The 15,083-nt window shown below is 44.3% G+C and overlaps 2 protein-coding genes across 6 annotated transcripts in view; one reads left to right on the top strand and one right to left on the bottom strand.

Moving 5' to 3' along the window:
- Positions 1-5: 5 nt before the first annotated feature.
- On the top strand, positions 6-5,439 carry LOC105281624 (leucine-zipper-like transcriptional regulator 1). The gene is made up of 11 exons (XM_020032373.2): positions 6-776; positions 1,024-1,332; positions 1,460-1,574; positions 1,647-1,813; positions 1,898-2,099; positions 2,209-2,568; positions 2,640-3,081; positions 3,161-3,339; positions 3,435-3,719; positions 3,806-3,991; positions 4,107-5,439. Exons 1-10 carry the CDS (start codon positions 670-672, stop codon positions 3,926-3,928), a joined length of 2,289 nt encoding a protein of 762 aa, XP_019887932.1. The 5' UTR covers positions 6-669; the 3' UTR covers positions 3,929-3,991; positions 4,107-5,439.
- LOC105281622 (pleckstrin homology domain-containing family G member 5) overlaps positions 5,440-15,083 on the bottom strand; it is a 116,862-nt gene continuing 107,218 nt past the window's right edge. For 3 of the 5 annotated variants that reach the window (XM_026972511.1, XM_011342961.3, XM_026972512.1), the window contains 12 exons: positions 12,515-12,791; positions 11,910-12,055; positions 11,371-11,682; positions 10,246-10,395; positions 9,501-9,767; positions 9,078-9,293; positions 8,474-8,691; positions 8,217-8,393; positions 7,881-8,089; positions 7,029-7,255; positions 6,601-6,866; positions 5,440-6,499 (listed from right to left, as the gene is read on the bottom strand). In XM_026972511.1, the coding sequence (XP_026828312.1) occupies positions 6,861-6,866; positions 7,029-7,255; positions 7,881-8,089; positions 8,217-8,393; positions 8,474-8,691; positions 9,078-9,293; positions 9,501-9,767; positions 10,246-10,395; positions 11,371-11,682; positions 11,910-12,055; positions 12,515-12,791 (2,205 nt within the window). In that variant the 3' untranslated portion in view covers positions 5,440-6,499; positions 6,601-6,860. The remainder of the gene's footprint in view (positions 6,500-6,600; positions 6,867-7,028; positions 7,256-7,880; positions 8,090-8,216; positions 8,394-8,473; positions 8,692-9,077; positions 9,294-9,500; positions 9,768-10,245; positions 10,396-11,370; positions 11,683-11,909; positions 12,056-12,514; positions 12,792-15,083) is intronic. The other 2 variants (XM_011342962.2, XM_011342963.3) reach the window with 2 other exon arrangements.

Below are 15,083 nucleotides of genomic sequence, written 5' to 3'. Positions count from 1 at the left end.
CATAAAAGTTAGCTGTATCTTTTTATTTTGTGAAAAAGGAACACGAGATGTCGCGATGTTCGCTGATTTTTCAATAAATCTTCGATTTTTCAGTAACGAGAATGTATGTATATGTCATGCATACAGGTGAATATAAATTTCCTTTTGGGTCGACAAGAGTAACGAGCATGGAAAGCTATGGTCGATGCGTAAGTACATACATACATTATACGCAAACTATACATTTAAAAACTGTCAAATATTGTAAAACAAAACTGTTCTTCGGAAAACTATTTTTGGTTTATTCTTTTAGAAAATTATCTTAGAAAATTCGAAGTACGCGCAGAGCCGGTTTTGCATATAAACGTAAAATTTATTACTAGATTAGATTTGGATTGCGTCTGTCTTCTGTCATCCTTACGCTCCCAATTGTACATTGCGCACATGTTGTGACAGTGCGCGCGCGGGCCGAGTCGCCGACTGCCCGACTTCAGTCAGACTTGATTTCTAAGATGGCCTGAGACGAAAGACACGACGTCTCTATACAAGTGAACTCGACGACTTGACGGATGTTCCTTAACATTTCATTTGTACCTTTTCGCACGACACCAGAAAAGCCGACGCGAGGGAGCGTACAGGTTACAAGGAGGCTGATTTACTCGACTGAATGAGACACCGTGACACTCGAAAATGGATGACGAGGTGACTGCCGAGTGCCTGACGCTAGATTTCGGACCGTTCGAGACAGTGCACCGATGGCAACGTATGCCGGAATGCGACGAGTTTGTCGGCGCCAGGTAAGTCGCAGCTGTCGATCGATATTCGCGATAATGTGCGAACGAGCTATGTGCCAAATAAACTATACTGCTGGACTTGGGCCATGTACTTCAGGCGACAGTATTGATATGTTTCTACTTAATACATTGAGTGGTAGATCGTTCGAGCACGAGTGCTTTGAATATAGAAGCAGTATACTTTGAAGCAGATTCGACAAAGTAGCTTGATGCTACAATGTCATTGATTGTCCCAACTTTTTCTTTATAGACGCAGCAAGCACACAATTGTGCCGTACAAAGATGCAATTTATGTATTTGGCGGTGACAACGGCAAAAAGATGTTGAACGATCTGCTGCGGTTTGACGTGAAAGAGAAGTCTTGGGGCAGAGCGTTCGCCATAGGAATCCCACCTGCACCACGCTACCATCACTCCGCCGTTGTTCATGATTCGTCAATGTTCGTCTTTGGTGGTTATACTGGGGATATACACTCTAATTCTAATCTGAGTAATAAAAATGATCTATTTGAGTATCGCTTCCAGACTGGCCAGTGGATAGAGTGGAAGTTTGTCGGGCGGTAAGTAATACTACGTGTTGTAAAGAGTTTGCTTGCGACATCCGATACTTATCGTTGCTTCTTTTAATTTAGGATTTAATTGTGGATTTTACGAAACGCATTTCATGAGATGTTGATATATTTATAGGACACCAGTGCCTAGGTCTGCTCATGGTGCTGCTGTGTATGATAATAAATTATGGATATTCGCAGGCTACGATGGCAATGCCAGACTGAATGATATGTGGACAATATCACTATTGGTGAGATTCTTTACAAAGATTGGAAAAGGAAAGGTAAAAAAGTTTCTTGACCCAAATTATCCCTGTTATTAGCCTGGAAATGTCCGAGTATGGGAAGAAGTTGTGCAGATCGGCGAGCGGCCACCGACGTGTTGCAACTTTCCGGTCGCGGTGGCCCGAGAGTCCATGTTCGTTTTTAGCGGTCAAAGTGGAGCTAGAATAACCAACAGTCTGTTTCAATTCCACTTCAAGGAGAGGCGGTAGGTTTGGTTACCGCGACGATAGGTCGTAACGTGTTACGTAATGTCCGAGCGCTTTGCGTAAATTGTGAGCGATTCTCCTAGATGGACAAGGATATCGACAGAACACATACTGCGCGGTGCACCACCTCCACCCACACGGCGCTACGGTCACACGATGATCAGCTTCGATCGACTTCTCTATGTCTTTGGCGGTGCGGCTGACTCGACTCTAACGAATGATCTCCACTGTTATGATCTCGACACGCAGACGTGGAATGTTATATTGCCATCTCAAGATAGCCAGGTAGAAGTCTTGTCTTGTTCTCTCTTGTTCCACAGGATGTCCCCTCGCACATTATCCATGTACAGTTGATCATTTTTACAATTAACGTAGTCAAATGTATGTCGCGCAGGTACCTCCCGGTCGGCTTTTCCACGCTGCCGCCGTCATCGGCGAAGCGATGTTCATTTTTGGCGGTACTATAGACAACAACATACGCTCAGCGGAGATGTACCGCTTTCAGCTCTCGTCGTATCCCAAGTGCACGTTGCGCGACGATTTCGGCAAGCTGCTTAATAACCGGCTATTCAGCGACGTGGAGTTTATAGTAGGCGAACCGGAGACCAAGATACTGGCGCATGTCGCTATGGTGGCGGCACGCTCGGAATACCTTCGGTCACGTATTCGACAGGCGTGCGAGAAAAGGAGCAAACATTTGGAGGAGAAATTTGGTACATCGGATGTGCCCGTTAAGGATGTGCCGCTACTGGAAGTTGGTTGGAACTAACTAGAAGTTCGTCACTAGCTTTATTTACGGAAGACGTAACTTATACATGTTCGTAGGTGAGACTGAAAGACGCCGTGCCGGAAGCCTTTGAGATGGTGCTTAATTACATCTATACCGATCGCATCGACCCTACGAAGCGATCGGACGGCAAGACGGAGGATCCGCAGAGCAATCGCATCGTGCTTCTCATGATGGACGTGTACGGCCTCGCGGTGCAATTCAACATGGAACGCTTGGAACAGCTGTGCGTCAATTACCTCGAGGCGACCATCAACCACGCAAACGTTCTGGAAGCGTTGCGCAACGCCACGCACCTGAAGCTGCGCTTCATAACGGAGTTTTGTCTCGGCTTTGTCGTCAAGGAAAACAATTACAACCTGATTGTGATGAGTCAAGAATTCGAGACGCTCGATCGATCGCTCATGGTGGAGATCATCAGGCGACGACAGGTGCCGCCGACTAAATCCTTCAGCAAATATGAGCATGACTCCGTCACTGGTACGTCACTGGATTTCGGCACGGATTACGCGTTTGCGTTCAGAGTAGAGTCTCTTGATTGTCCGAATCTGCCCGCTAGGAACCAGCTTGGAACAAGATATGGAGGCGTTCCTGAAGAGCATCGGGCAGGAATTTTGTGACATCACGTTGATGCTGAACGATATGCCGATACCGGCGCACAAGGCCGTACTTGCGGCCCGCTGTAGCTACTTCGAAGCTTTATTCCGTTCCTTCATGCCCGCAGATAACAGGGTGAACGTAAGTTTGCGTGATTTGTCGGCTCTACACCTCGATCCGTACATGCGCATGCAGTTAGTAATAAAATAATGTGAATCTGATACATGTTTCTACAGATACAAATCGGTAATATGGTACCGTCGCTGGAGTCATTCCATTCTTTACTGAGGTACATTTACTACGCGGACATCCTGATGCCACCTGAAGATTCCTTGTACTTATTCACCGTGCCTGCATTTTACGGTTTCACGAACAATCGGCTGCAGGCATTTTGTAAGCAGAATCTCGAGACGAACATAACTTTTGAGAATGTCATTGACATTCTGGAGGCGGCTGACAAGATACAAGCCACGGACATGAAGAAGTATGCTTTGAATCTGATAGTTCATCATCTTAGTAAGGTATAATGTTATACCCGTGCAAATTCCGCGCGCATTCCATGTCCATCCGGCAATGCATAGTTTTTTAGCATCGCTTTTTTATTCAGGTTGCGAGGCTTCCAAAATTCAAGCGGTTGAGTCGCGAGCTCTTGCTGGACATCATGGAGGTATTGGCCGACGAGCGCAGCGAGGCCAGAACGTGTCAGGATGTGACGAACGACAACTTCTGACAAATTTCTACCTCGGATCGTCGCGCACGCAGCTGGAATTCATCGTCGCCGTGTAGCCTTCAAGTGAGTACGATTGCGAAAGAGTCACTTCGTGTTCGCAGTAGGTAATGCCGAGTGACGATGAAAGCGAAAGCTAAAAAAATGTTTGCGACTGTATCCCATAGATCTCTCGTTTCAGGAACCGTGCCGGATTAATTTCCTTCTCGTAGCACGAACGATCTTGTTTGTCGATTATGTCGACCGCTCGGCTGACCCTTGTTTAACATCGGACATACACACCTTGCTGCCGTCATCCGATCGGTCGATTGACGACGTGTCGTCATCCTGCTCCGACAATATGGCAGCATCGTCTCGTTACGGCGACGACAGACGGCAACAGCAGGCTGTTATTAATGTTCGTCGTTGCCCCGTAAAGTGCAACGTGCTGAAGCGCACCGTTATAGCTCTATCAGATCTCGGGCTTAGAAAATTATTCCCGCAATCGAGATAAAATAGAAATCGTGTTAGATACAGCGGCGATATCTATCGCTTCATGTCGTAGGATTGCTCGTTACGCGACTGTAGTAAAATTGTATATGTACTGGAGTTACTGGAAAATACATTGATTGTAATATTAATGAGACTGCGTAGCGTTCGTTTCGTGTAATGACACGTTACGAACATCGTGCGGCACGCGATGATACGCGGGACGCGGAGAAAAGTACAGTTCTCCGTGAGTAAGTGTATTAATGTCCATTCAGACACATCGCGCGTGTCGTTTTAATAAGTAAACGTGATTGAATTTTATAGATTTTCTTTTTTTAGCATTTGACTATGATATTGACGAAGTACCATCGAGTTCCCCCCGTGAAAGTGGAATTCTCGTGGGTTGTCTTGCAATTTGGCAAATGCGAAACAATCGATTTGAATATCTCAACATTTGGTCCATGATTGTATTGTTAATTTTATAATTTATCGGTTATTCCGATATATGTACGTGTGTTTCGTGGCGCATATAACGAACAAACGATATAAATTGCCGTGAGATTGTCGGTCTTCAATAATTCTCACCGATGGCCGCAATAAATCCACGTTTTTACGTTTTCCATTCTAAATGTTAAACCCGGTGAGTACATGAAATGTATGCTAAAAAACATAGATGCTTAACTGCCGTTTCTTTTTTTGTAATTGTACATAGTAATAATTATGACTTTAGCTGCCTACTCCCCACGGGATGACGTGTGAATAGCGCTGTTTTTACCTTATTTATGCGGGAGATAGAAATGATCGACGAAAGCGAATGTTGCGCGCATGTTATTTAATATAAATATATTTTCGAGATACCTTACGCGCAAGTGGATAGAGTCATTGATATATATAGTTATTTATTATTATAATAAATATAAATATGTGAAGGTACGAACACCAATTAAATCTGAATTACATGGCAGTGTGAATCAAATAACGAAGCTGCAGAGATTATTTATATTTTCACCAAGTATATAATGTAATAAATAAAATTAAGCTGCACAGCAGGGAGTTTTCTATTTTATTTCAGTACAATCATGTTACAATCCTCTTGGGTCTTGTCGAACGAACGATAATTGCAATTCAAGCTGGGGAACTTAAATTACAGAGCACAGACCACAAACGTTGGTCTCACACAATAGTAAGTATTATCGCCGACGATCAAGAATTTATAGTTCGTAGGGTGAGAAGAACGGTAGCGTTAATAATCGCAGTTAGTTAATAAATTATGTATTACATTTGGATCTCGATTACAATTGTACATATGCGTTCGTGTAGTTCTTACGATAAGTAAGTAAGTAATTAACACAATTCAAGCTTAAAGAGTGCAAACAACACGAACCGAGGAAACGAGAGGAACCGGACAGTAAGAGCTCGTATAAAATCGTTGTCTCTCCCTATCTCTCCCCCCCCCCTCTCTCTCTCTTTCGCTCTCTATTTCTCCCTTCTACATAATGTTGTCTTCAGGTATTTAGTGACAGCCTCGATTCCTCAATCTCTTAGAACGGAACGTCGTCGGAATCGGATTTGTATTTAAAGTAAATTTGCATTCCTCTCGTCTTTCCGCGTTTTGCTCTTCCGCTGATCAAAGCGCGTTCCGTCAGGAATTAGTACAACTTCCGTATTGCTAATTCGTTGCAGCTCGTTCCTCGCACGTCGATGCGCACTGACGACGCGGTACAGCACGATAAAATCGTTCTTAGATAAAATCTGCAAAGGCGCATTATACTCTCCTCGTCTATACGAAATCGTTAAATTCTAACATCCACTATAGAATGTTAAAATGTAATTACACTAGATAGGCCTTTTTGTTCGTCGCTTAAAATTCTAAGTCGTCTATGTTTCATATTGCACGCGATATACGGTCCGTCCTCGCCGCGCAATTTAGTCTTACAAAGAGAGAGACACCTACGAGAGTTTAAAAGGCTAACGAGATTAAAAGTAGAGATACAGTCGTGGTACAAGCGTCACGTTGATTTCGAATGGCCCCACATAGTTAACCAGAAGTAATACTCCGTTCGTTGGGCGTTACACATCCTACGTTGACGGTGTAGTCCGTATAATCTGAAAATGCAGAAACAACGAGACGGAACGTTTTTCGGCCTTTCGTGATATCGCTATCGGTATTTGATGGCGCAGACCTGTCGATTGTGCGACGTCCTTACCGATTTGTAAAATTGTTTCGCTCATTTTGGTAGGTTTCCAGGTAGCGCGAACAATTACCCCTCGAAGATCGAATGCTCCTCAAACTTGCTGTGCGTGCTGTGTGTGCAGCACTAACAGACCAGAAGTAATACTCCGTTCGTTGGGCGTTACACATCCACATTGACACGTACATCCACATTGACACGTAAATCCACATTGACGGTGTAGTCCATATCAATTTAAATGTTTGGGAAGTTCTTCTTGCAGGTCAGTTCGCGAGTCATTTCTGCAAAAAGGATCCGTTAGCGACGAACACTTAGAATACGTCTAATTCAAGATTCGTGATAAGAATTTGATACTGAGCATCGTGTTTCACTGTCGAATCCTCCGGCAGAAATTTAAAAACTCATTAATCATGACCGAGATTTCTGATTTTGTAAATTCATACTTTCTCTTCGAAGATACTGCTCGTCGACGACATTCTCTGCGAAGGTTCCAGCCTTCTCCGTCTGTCCTCAAAAATCTCGGTGTCAAAGCCCATGGACGTCTGCACCGTTTGCGTGAGGGACGCGTTTACGTGCCGTGTCTTGATCAAGGGCGGATTCCGAGATTGCGGTATCGCGAACGCTCGTCTGAGAGCACCCCTCGGCGGCGACGGTGGTGGGTAGGATATACCTGGTGACACACCATTCATATGTTACTACTCGTCGATATGCCCTGCTTCTTGGTGTATCTGAGGTAGCAATAAATTTATCTACTATACTCGTCGACACGATGTCGCGTCTTTCTATACGAACAATCAGGAGACGGATCCAGGTATTGTATGAAATTCATTAAAAGAGCTGTCCTCGTGCTTTCTCTTCTCCAGGAAATAAGAGGAAAGTTGTTTTCATGAACTCGCTATTTATAGCTTTAGAAGATGATAACTGTATGTACAGCGGTCTGTCAAGTGATTTGCCAACGTTTTACGTTTCTGATAGAATCTACATATATCTAAGCTCTGCAGAGGCACATTACACCTTGATGTCATGTTACTCTCTCTCTCTCTCTTTCTCTCGTGTGTCCGCATCCTGGACAATTCCGCTAGTTCTAGTAAGCAAATGACATTAAAATGGTTTCGGAAATGGAGAAGCAAGCTCTGTATGATCTGATCTGTAATCTTGGGAATTATTTACATACTACATGTCGCTAATTAGCATGCACTAGTGCGTGACTACGTGTCGTCGCGGTGCGATTTTTATCGGGAGCCCCGGGGGAGGGTGCGAGACATGTAGGCAGAGAGATGCGCGTCGGTAATTGCTACCTCGGTGTCCTGGTGAGAGCAGGGTGTCCTTGCTCTTCGTGATCTGTGGCACGATCAACAGTGAGTTGGGTGGCGTCGGGGACACGGTGGAGGTCTGCGGCGAGGTGGCCAGCGTCAGATTCGGTAGCGATTGACCGAGGCTCGAGTACGCCGGCACCTGGACGCTCAGCGTATTCGGCGTCGGCGATTTGTTCAGTAACGCGCGCCTGTTGGGGTGGGCGTGGAGTCAGCAAGTCAGCAAGTTTTAAACGGGATGTATCATCGGCATACCCGGGATTCGATCATCAAACTTCGCTCGCGAAGGACAACCGAGAACTCGGTCGTTGCGCTCACCTTATCTGCAGCGCCCTGAGATTGTGACCGGAAGCAGATTCGCCGCCCTCCTCCGACGACAGCGAGCTCGATGCTCGCGGCTGATCGTTCGTGTCCACGCTCACGTTCCTGCTCTGACTGTAACTCGGCAGGAAGTTGCTGCTTCCCGGTGACGCGCCCTCCATCTCCATGCTACCGCTGGAAAAGATGGAGACGATGTATCTTGGTTGTACAAGATGATTCTGATGCTTTCAGAAGCTCCGTACAAGATTCCGCACCTGTGACTGTGAGCGAGACTGCTAACGTGCGAAGCTCTGCTGCTGCCACGCGGAGTTCTCGGGATACCCTCAGACTCCTCCGTCTCGAAATCAGCGTCGCCCAGGTATGCGCTCGGTTGTCTGCTGACAGTTACCAGATTCATCGCGGGTTCACCAAGTGGCGACACTTTCATCAATGCAAATTGCTGCTGCGCCGTTTTTAACGATTCCATCCAGGACTGGAAAAGCGTACGATTCTGTTAGCTCAAAGCAGCTTCCGTTGCAACGTGAAAAGACGAACGTGAAAATTTACCAACGGTCTTACCGATATCGAGAAGTTGATCGACTTCAATTCAACAGAGTCTATCTTTTTGTTAAATTAATTATAAAAAATATTTTTATATAATATAATTTTTCTTTTCTTTTTTTTTTTAATAAAAAATGTGCATTATGATTTAGAAAGACAGGGCAGTTAAACGGAAAGCAGATTAAACTCTTAATTAAGCGATATTGATGAAAGCGATTATTGGCAAAAAGAAAGTTACGAAACAGGGTTTAACTCGAAGTTTAACAGCGAATCAACATCTCATACCAATTTCATCGTGGCGGCCGTTCATTGAGTTACCTTAGCTAATTTCGGGTCACCGGCACTGAGGATTAAAACGGTCGAAACTATCCCGTACTCATTAAGGTAAACCAATCCCATACTGGACGGTTCTTTGACCTCGTGTATTCGTATGCGGTCGACGGTATACGGTTGCCTGATGATCTTCAGCATTTTTTTCGTCGAGGGCTTACAGATTAAGAGCATGTCTGTCAGTAGCAGCACGTGCACTTCCATCTGAAAGAGGCAATCCACGAATTATCTAATTTCCTGTGAGCAATTCTCATTCACGGTGTATTGTTAATTTCTGATAAAAATGATACAATTAACCAAATCCAGATTAAATTAAATCTGCTGAAACTGTTTCGTAAAATAAATAAATAAATCACAATTATTTTCGACAATTTCTCTCATTCCTCGACAATAATGTGTAGGTATACTCACTTTATTGGTAGCGGCGTCTCTTAGCTTCAAATCTCCCTCTCGAAGTAAGGTTCTCGGGGTGTCCTTCGGGCAGCCGGGTATTGGCGCCGTGGTAATATCGAGGTTGCTGTACAACTTTATCAGCTTTTCCACTTCCTCGTCGAATCCTTTGCACTCCACGACGTCGTAACTCTCTAAACGCGCGGCTGCATTTTCCAGTCGAGCGGCCTCCTCGTTTCTTCTCAGGGCCGCATTTACGGACGCCACGAAATCATCCACGGATTTGATCTGAACAAAAGCAAAGCTTTCAGAACCGCCGCTGTTGCTTTTGTCTTTTTCTCTTCAAGCTTTCCTTCAAATGCAATGTAACGATGCACCCCCTGCACCGTGAATTCCCGGCCGGACAACCGCCGAACACCAGGCGGGCGAAGATCAGGCGCTAGGCGCCGCATAATTGTTGTTAATAATAGGGCGCAGGTGGTGGTGTCGGGCCGACCTCGGTGTTTGTCTCACCGGTTGGTGTTCGGCGGGCGGCATCCGGCGGTTGTCCGGCCGGGAATTCACGATGCAGGGGGTGCATCGTTACAGCAATAAGGTGAAACCACTTTTACGCGAAGGATCTGTAGCAAGAATGATAAATACGTAGTTTGCATTTGCAATTTAGCTACGAAGTTGCATCTAAAGTAAACCCTCTTCCTTCTTGGTTTTTCGATTCCTCACTTGGTGTAACGATGAAATGCGGAGAATAAATAAAACTCGCGTGTACCATGTGGGTCAATTCCACGCGCTGATCCTCGTTCTCGGTGTTCTTGTAAACGGCTTTGAGAAGGAGCGAATACTTGGTCAATCTTTGCATCGGCTTCACGAGTATGTCCAGAAGTTTCAGTCGGTTGCACTCCTTCTGCGTTTCGCACCACTGCAACACGGCGATCGATTGAATTAAATTCAATAAAATCAAATATTAGATCAAATTGAAATATTAAATTTATTTATTTATTATTATATTAAATTAAATATTAAACTAGCACGTAAATCAAACTTACACTTTATCCATCTGTGTCCTAAACTTTTCAACAAATTTTTGTGTCTAAATTTAAAATTATGTCCAACGAAATACAATTTAAATATCCAAAAACTTTTTATATATACATTTATACATTTTTATATACAGGGTGAGGCACCTAAAACAGGCCACCTGAATATCTCGGCTGTTATTGGTGATAGAAAAAAATGTGTCAGACCAAACTTGCATGATTTCGAGGGACACATAATTTGTTCTAAATGGTTTTTTATTAGGTGGACGCGAAGAGATCATATGAAGATCAACTTCGTTTTTTTAAATGGTATGATGTTTTTTTACGTACCATCTAGTAGAGCGTTTGAAAATGCGCACATTGATCTACGGGTCAAAATCATTCAAGGTCACTGAAGACTAAAATTTCTAAGTGCTAGAACTTTTTCATTTCTGAGTTTACGGTATTTTCAATAGCAGAGAACTTTAGGCAATATAAAGTAAATTATTTTCCCTTGCAGTTGACCTTCAGTGACCTTGAATGATTTTGACCCGTAGATCAATGTGCGCATCTTCAAACGCTCTACTAGATGGTACGTAAAAAAACATATCATACCATTTAAAAAACGAAGTTGATCTTCATATGACCTCTACGCGTCCACCTAATAAAAAACTATTTAGAACAAATTATGTGTCCCTCGAAACCATACAAGTTTGGTCTGACACATTTTTTTCTATCATCAATAACAGCCGAGATATTCAGGTGGCCTGTTTTAGGTGCCTCACCCTGTATACTTTCTTATATTAAATACTCGTGTATCTGTGATGTGTACGCGCTCGTACAAAATGGAGCGAAGGCGATCAATGGCGTGTACGTACCACGAGATACGCCGTGAAAAGCTGGTTATCATTCAGTCGATCCCGGCAATATTGCTGACACCTGCTCTGCTCTGCGCAGTATCTCGTGTAAGGCGCGAACGTCTGCTCAAAAGTTTCGAAGCCATGCAGAAGGTGACCGGGATCGAGCGGCAGCCCGCTCGACCTCGACGCATTCACCATCGCGAGGAGATACTCGGTCCAGAAGTAGCGATTAGCGGCGTAGATATCGGGTATATTACTGAAGAGTTTCAGCCTGTCGACCTCGTTCAGGATATTCGAGGCCTGCAGGTTGCACAGGCACGCCATGAAGAGCTGCGGAAGAACAAAAGACAACCCTTAGATTATCGCTTCCGGAGAGATCCTAATCTCAATTCAATCAGTTTGCGTTTCCGCGCGACGAGCTCTCGCGGTTGCTTCTCGGTTCGGTGGTAGATACCTATCAATCTCATCAGCTTGATTAGTTTGAAACTGATCGATCGACCTGTGCTTGTAAGGTAAGCTCGTGAGGACACGGGAAGCGCATCGACGAATTTACTTACATCGGTTACGACCTTTAACGTCTTAATGTAGGCCACTTCAGTCTGGGCCAGCTCCCAGAGAGCGGTCTGCTGTTGCTGCTGTTTCTCTGAGAGCAGGTCAGAATTCTCGACGATGTCGTGCCAGTCGTTCTCCAAGTGGTACAGCGCTGAAACAGTATCGCGACGATACTTACATCGCAATTTACTGCGAACAAACAGCACGGTGTACTCGCAGACGCGTAATCAATTCAATTTGGTAATTGATGTCTCTTTTGCACGCAAGAGGCAGTATATACTGTGAGATAGCTTCGCAAGGGAAACTGCGCTCTCAGTGTGATTCAGCAATTCCATTTGCGACGTCATCAACAGCATGATATACTTTAGAATTAGAATAATTTTGCACGTTCCGGCAAACGCGTGTTCATGTTGATAACGTTTCCCCGAGGAATGATGACAGAGGAAGCAACGTGGACTCTCTTCAAAGGCGGTCGCTAAAGACATTCAAACTTGCTTGATTCCGTTTGCAAAGCAACACACGGAGTTACGGAGACTTCGCAAGATTTTGAAGTTCCTACTCGATTCTGTGGGATTTGATGGAGAAACGGGGAAGAAGGAAGAAGACGTACCTTCGTCGCTAATCGCCAAATCGCCATACAACTGAATGTCGAGTTTCGGCACGCCGTGCTTGTTGTACTCATCCAGTTGAGCAGTTAAAAGGTCCATCTTGATACCCTTGCTGTTGGTGAAGAACCCGCTCCAGCGCTGCTTGCTGGCCTTGAGTCCGGCCGCTCCAGCGGAACTCCGACCGGAAGCGAGGGTGGAGAAGACACTTACTTCCGACTCGATGTTCGTATCCTCGGTGGAAGCGCTGAAGAATCGGCCGCTACTACGACTACGATAATTCTGTCGACGAGAATCCCCGATTAGCGAAGAATTTTGATTGGAAAGGCGACACAAGGAGAAATGGAACGGCGGAAACACATCTCCGTTGTATATAGAACACGTGCAGTACGTCTGAAAAATTTTTACTTTTATTTATTACTTATATGGAAAAATCTTTCAGACTTACGGTATTTTCACCGGATTTTCTCGACATTTTTTGTGGAGTGTTTTATCTCGTCGCAAAGGAACGAGAACACCGTGTCTCGCTCGGAATTATCGGGACGAATTATTACGATTGTCAGACAAATTATTAAGATCTCCAGCGGAAACTTGCTCGCTTTGTCAAGCGATTATGCCGCGGTCGTACATCAACTTGAGAACTCCTCAGGGAGCGCAGGCAACATTCTCGAAATTGCTCGTTGAGTTATCGCGCTCTGTAATCCGCTATCGAGTGTGTGATGTGTTGGTACCGCCATGAATAATGTATCGCGCGCTCAACACTGCCACCCGACCCGCTAAGAACCTTTCTCAGCATTTTATTAACGTTATTCTCCGCCACCGTGCACCGTCACCGCCGCGAGTGCGCGACAAATCGTTCTCGTTACGCTTGCATGCATTACACACGTTACATCGTTACATCGTACATTACTCCGCGTAGAATTACGAAATTTCTGCCTCACGTGCGTTATCTTGCGACGCGACGTGCTAATCGATTTTGTGCAAATCGCTGTGTCCATTTATTCATTAATCCATTTATTCTCTTCAATCCTATAAACTTTGCAGGAGAAGTTGTTATCTTAATTTCAATTTATTATTATTATTGATTATTATTTCAATCAAAGATCTTATTTCATTTAAAGATATTAAATTTTCCTACTCTTGATGACGACAAAGAGAAACATTAAATTGCTATTTCTACCTCTCTTTATTTCTATATCTTTCGAACGTGCAACTCAATTTCGATTACATTTCAATAAAACGAACGTTCACTTCTGAGGTGACTCGAAAAAAAACTCGAAAACTTCTCGCGTTTCTCGCTCGATCGCAAACTCGCGATGGTAGATTAATTTTTACGAGAGCCAAGGTCCTCGCGATACGACGTTTCGAGATAACAGGATGATGCGAGACTTGTCATTGCAAACCGGTGGATTCACGCGCGGCGATAAAAGTGTCTCTCCCCGGCGTAAATGTGGCACGACGATGTGTACGTGTTAATGTAGCGTAATCGACGCTTCGCCTGCTCGTTTCACGTGACGCGAAACGCGGGCAGATTTCCATCTATAGGGCGTACCGTAATAACGGCGAGATAGCTGATCTTTATTGCAGTCTACCGTGTCTTTAATGCGCCGTCACGCCGAAAATACAATGACGGCCTGTAAAGCGCAGCGGCCTTCGCGTGAATTACGTGCGAGCAGCAACAATTGACGTCGGCCTGCCTATACCGCTCGGAAAAACTCAAACAAATTTCAGAATGCAAATAAACTTCCAACAAAATTAACCAACTACGCGTGAGATCAAAAATGTACATATAGCGTTATTTTATGCGTTCTTTTAGTCCTTATTTTTACTTTTGCTCATTAAAGAAGAAATTCTATGAAATGTTCTAGATTTTTTAAAAACTTACTTTACACTGTAACTCAATTAAAATGTTTTGATCGATTGCTCGAATATTCATAATTATTAGGTCATTGACTAAGTAATCCGGGTCACATTTAGATGCCGATTAATCTAACGAAATACATACTTTTGACAACACAACACAGCTCGTCGTATATTAATTTTCTAGCAGGATAGGCAATCTTTAGAAAAAAAAACGAAATTCTCCAAAACATTGCTATTACATTGAGTTGTATCACCATCTAAGCGCAACTCGAATTATTTAGTTAATAACCTAATATATTGTATATTGCAATTAACATATATTGCAATATACATTGCAATATATATTAATATAAAATTGCAATTAACAGCGATAATGAATTCGAGCATGTGTTGCGTGGAGGAACGCATGTCGAGGGATGAACACTCGCGGCTGTGTCTGACCAAATGCGCGCTTCTATCACTGATGTGCTGCTTCAGTACTTGTCGCGATTGATACTCGTCAGCTCCGTTTGCGTTTGAGTCGAGCTACGTTGAATTGACGCCAACGCAAGCGAAGACATTGCTGACCAAGTGGATTCATCCGGAACGCATCCGGCGCAGACGAGACGCAATTGCGTCGCGTTGCGCGAATCAACTTGGAACGCTCTGGCGTAATTGTTGCTCGGACAATAGCGAGGCGCTTGGCAGAGACAATGGTTGCCCAAGACACTA

This window comes from Ooceraea biroi, chromosome 9 (genome assembly GCF_003672135.1).
Source record: "Ooceraea biroi isolate clonal line C1 chromosome 9, Obir_v5.4, whole genome shotgun sequence".
Classification (NCBI taxonomy): Eukaryota; Metazoa; Arthropoda; class Insecta; order Hymenoptera; family Formicidae; genus Ooceraea; species Ooceraea biroi.
This window is presented reverse-complemented; position numbering and strand designations above follow the sequence as displayed.